The sequence below is a fragment of the Setaria viridis genome, chromosome 7 (assembly GCF_005286985.2).
Source record: "Setaria viridis chromosome 7, Setaria_viridis_v4.0, whole genome shotgun sequence".
Lineage (NCBI taxonomy): Eukaryota > Viridiplantae > Streptophyta > Magnoliopsida > Poales > Poaceae > Setaria > Setaria viridis.
This window is the reverse complement of record NC_048269.2, coordinates 18,074,007-18,078,318: the sequence shown is the minus strand read 5'-3', so window position 1 is coordinate 18,078,318 and position 4,312 is coordinate 18,074,007. Positions and strand designations below refer to the sequence as shown.

The following is a 4,312-nucleotide window of genomic DNA, read 5'->3' as shown; positions in this document are numbered from 1 at the left end:
CCAGGGTTTTTTTTTTTTGCCTCATGACCTCATATCATACTTCGGCATCCGAGGGTGAAGTTTACAGTGGGAGGATGACGGCATTTTCATGGAAAATGCTTGATCGGATTCCGCGTGCGCTCATTTTCATGAATTTCATGAATTTTTGTATATCTTTTAGTACATGTTCTAACTTTAAAAAAGCTATGTTACAATGATTGTTAAGGACTAATGGGTATTTTTAGGTACTTCTTTTTTAAATTTTTTATGACTTGATTGTTAAGTACCGATGGGTACTCTAGGTACCTTTTTCTTTAATTTTTTTATGATCATTAATCTTATGAATGTAATTAAAAAATAAATTAAATTAGTACTGATCCCACCGTTTTTGGTACTTGGTCCCACTTAGAGAAACTCCAAGAGCTCCCTTAAATTACCCATAAAACCTTAATTAGGGGAAAATAGGAAAAAAGTTGCTCCAATAGGTCCCCCAAACCTCCCACAAATTTGCGTCCACCCGCATCCGGAGCTATTTTTCCCGCAAATTTGCGCGGCGCTCCTCCTTCCCCAATCCACCCGCGCGCGCCCGCGATTGCTACTCGCGCCTTTTTTTTTCCGCACGCGCCATTTGCCCGTGCAGCGGCGGCGCCAGACCTTCCCCGAGCAACGGTGGCGGCGGCGGTGCCAAGCCTTCCCTAGCGGCGGAACAATATAGCTGGCTGCCGGCCGCCGCTCGCCCCCGCTCCAGTCACCACGCGGCCCTCGTCGCAAGAACAGGAGCGAGGCGGGGCGGCGTTCCAGCACAGGAGCTCAGCCTCCCAGCGCAGGACCTTGGCCTCCCTGGACAGTGGATGATGGGTGAAATGGATGCGGGTCAGCGAGGGGAAGCTGCTGGTGCGAGGAATCGAACGGAGACGGCCGGGATACGGCGGATTTGGCTGGCGGCGAGCTCTACTCGAAGGAGCGATGGAGCTCTATTCTGGAGGTAGAGGGGGGCTCTGTTCTGGAGGTAGGTCCAATTACGATGACCTAGCAAATATTGGGGGCAGTTATTGGCGTTCTGTTGTGGGTTCATATATTTTTTAGGAACGAAAATTTTAGCATAGCCCCCAATACATCATTTTGGGGAAGAATTTTTTGGGAAACTCTTGGAGTTGCTCTTATTTAGTACTTTTCTCTAGGTACCACTAGTTACTTTCTATCTTTCCACCGTAAGTTTTCTCTGGATGGACGTCTCTCATTTTTTGCAATCGTTGTAAAAATCCTCTAGAAACAATCATGAAAAATTCATATTGTATTTTTGTAACGTGAGTTATGATGTCCTATGTTACTATAAAATTTTTGAATACATGAAGGAAAAAAAACTAACATTGCACAATAGATTGGACAAATGGAACCACAGTTTTTTTGTTTTTTAACTAATCATTGAACATTTTCCATAGTAAATATTACTCCCTCCGTTCCAAATTGTAGATCGTTTTGATTTTTCTAGATTCTTAAATATTATTATGCACCTAGACATGCATTGTATCTGTAAACTAAAAAGCTAAAACGACATTTACAATTTGGAAGCGAGGGAGAAGGGAGTATATCAGCGATGAACATTACGTACCAACCATCACCGACGATATTGTTACAGGAATAAAATACTAGGTCATTTCATACACAGATTCTCCCACACGAAAACGAGCCACTTTCACCGCGCTCCCAACGCCTCCACCGTGTCCTCGCCAATCCGGAATCCCCAGGCCCCAGCACTCACGCCCAAGTCATGGTCATGACTTCCCTGCATCCTGACCCTGTCCCTGCAGCCGTATATAACCACCACGCGTCCACGCCCGCACTTGCACTTCAATCCCCTTCCTCGCCTTCCTCGTGTGCGGTCGTTGCGTTTGCCATGGCCGTGCAGGCGAGGCACCTCCCCCACGACTTCCCGCCGGTGGGTGGCTCCCTGTTCTTTGACGAGTACGCCGGGTGCGTGCCAACGGCGCCGGCGGGGATGGTGACGGACACGACGCTGCTCAGCGACCTCCCAGGCAGCGAGCTCACCGGCAACTATGGCTTTGTGCCGAGGAAGAGGGCGCGCGTGGGCGTGGCAGACTCGCGAGGCTCTTTCTCGGACTTGGAGGATCAACGCGTGGCTCTGTCCCCGCCCGCGGCGATGCAGGGGCTGCTACCACTGCCGGTGGCGGTCGGGGACGCGCAGAGCAGGACGATGGGCTCCGGCGCGGCGTCCACCAGCGGGAGGGCGGCCAATGGCGCAACCCTCTCGTTTTCCCACCTGGGCGGGGAGATCGACGCGCTCATACGACACGAGGTACGTTCTTGCGATTGATTGGATAATATGAATCGAATTGCTGATCCGGTGGTGGAACGATGACTGATTTGCTATGGTTGTGTGCAGAGCGAGAGGATGCGCGCGGGGCTGGAGGAGGCCCGGCGGAGGCACGCCCGGGCGCTGCTGGCCGCCGCGGCGCGGGCAGCGACGGGGTGGCTGCGCGCGGCGGAGGCCGAGGTGGAGCACGCACTCCGGCGCAACGCGGAGCTGGAGGAGAAGGCACGGCAGATGGCCGCGGAGTGCCAGGCGTGGATGGGCGTCGCCAGGAGCCACGAGGCCGTCGGCGCCGGCCTCCGCGCCACCCTCGACCAGCTCCTCCAGTCGCCCAGCTGTGCCGCCGCGTTGGTGGGTGATGTCGGCGAGGCCGAGGACGCGCGGTCGTGCTGCTTCGAGGCGGCGCCGCCGCCGGCCGCGGCGGCGCGATCGTGCAGGTCGTGCGGCGGCGGCGAGGCGTGCGTGCTCCTGCTGCCGTGCCGGCACCTGTGCCTGTGCCGCGCTTGCGAGGCCGGCGTGGACGCGTGCCCCGTCTGCGCGGCCGCCAAGAACGCTTCGCTCCTTGTCCTGGTCTCTTGAAGCCTACGGCGTCCGTCCGTCCGTCCGTGCACTGTGCACATGCCGGCCAAGAGCCCAAGACCCAGGAGGCAAGGAAGGTGTTTGTCTACCAGAGCATGGTACTGCATGCCGTACTGGTACATCGTGTACGTCCGCCACTTGAGCGTCTACGCCACGCCGTCTGCTTTCCTTGACTTTGCAAGGTTGCAAATGTTCATGCTGGAATCGGAGATTGTTAAGCGATCGAAAGTGCCACGGCACCAATCATGTGTGCTCAGTTACATGGATCGGAGGCACCGGACCGGCAGGAACGGAGAGTTTGGACAAGCAGTGTCGACGAGCAACAATGGTCATTCGCAAAAGGCCAGCGCCATCAGTCAGTTTGAGGCGGCACTCGCTGACGCTAATCGAGCTGCCACAGTTGCGTGATGGAAGAGATGAGATGAGACGAGACGGGAATATGGGATGCAACGAACGCAACCGACACCGGGAGCAGCTAGCAGCGGTGGCACGCCCCACAGCCCCCATTGCATGTGCGGCGACGGATCCGGCACGTTCGCGGCGTGGCTACGTCGTCCCATCGGCCAACGCCGTGCGGTGACCTGCGGTAGCAGTATGCTTGGACGGATGGGCACGTATCTGGATGGGCACGATAATTGGTGATGTCGAGGCTTTTGGCGCGGAAAGGGATCGGCGAACAATGGGTGATGGACACGGCCGAGAAAACGCATCGTGTCGCCGTCGGTCGTCGCTACCTGCTGCTGCTGCTGCCGCCGCCGGTCGTTGTATTTTCCATGTTTTTCCTTGTCCATTTCCTGCATGTCTATCCTCCCGAGCACGAGGTTGCTTATTTAAGTTGCAGATAACAGTATGTAAGAGGTCCCCTTCAACGTGACATGCGTGATTAATGTTCATGATCCATCAAGAGTCCTTCGTTTTGGTTTTCTAGTCGCTGGAATCTTCCGGTGCTACAATTGTGACAGGGAAATGTGTGCCAACAAGTACTGAATGGGAATTTGGGGTGAACATTATGCATAAATTGCTCAATTTTGGCTCACTCAAATATACTTTAGTGCCTTTGCATGGTCCCGAAATGCTCCTGTCTGGATTAATCTCCAATACCTTTTATTATTGTTCTTTCTTATATCCCACCGGTATTTGTTGGTACTTTTGTTTGTGATTTTTTGTCTGATCTGAAAAAATAATTGAAAAATTAAATTTAATAACTATTTTTGTACTTGATCCCATACCTTTTCACGATTTTAAATGATTTGACCCTAATGCCCAAACCTTTTTCCCTCTCATCAAAAGTTTTGTTCCACTTATAAAGTTATTATCGTGCAGACCAAATAACACTCTAAAGCGCATTAGGGAATTGGAACATACTAAAATAAGATAAAAATGTTGACAGTGTGACATGGAGGTGGAGTAAATAAAAGCAAG

At 52.6% G+C, this 4,312-nt stretch overlaps 1 protein-coding gene across 1 annotated transcript; it reads left to right on the top strand.

Moving 5' to 3' along the window:
- Positions 1 to 1,770: 1,770 nt before the first annotated feature.
- LOC117865987 (probable BOI-related E3 ubiquitin-protein ligase 3) lies at positions 1,771 to 3,788 on the top strand. Its single transcript, XM_034750271.2, has 2 exons — positions 1,771 to 2,296; positions 2,384 to 3,788. Exons 1-2 carry the CDS (start codon positions 1,877 to 1,879, stop codon positions 2,888 to 2,890), a joined length of 927 nt encoding a protein of 308 aa, XP_034606162.2. The 5' UTR covers positions 1,771 to 1,876; the 3' UTR covers positions 2,891 to 3,788.
- Positions 3,789 to 4,312: the final 524 nt, after the last annotated feature.

Excerpts from the sequence above, each read along its gene's own strand:
- LOC117865987 (XM_034750271.2), top strand. The coding sequence starts at position 1,877 with ATGGCCGTGCAGGCGAGGCACCTCCCCCACGACTTCCCGCCGGTGGGT. Across the intron at positions 2,297-2,383 it reads ACGCGCTCATACGACACGAG|AGCGAGAGGATGCGCGCGGG; the intron begins GTACGTTCTTGC and ends GGTTGTGTGCAG.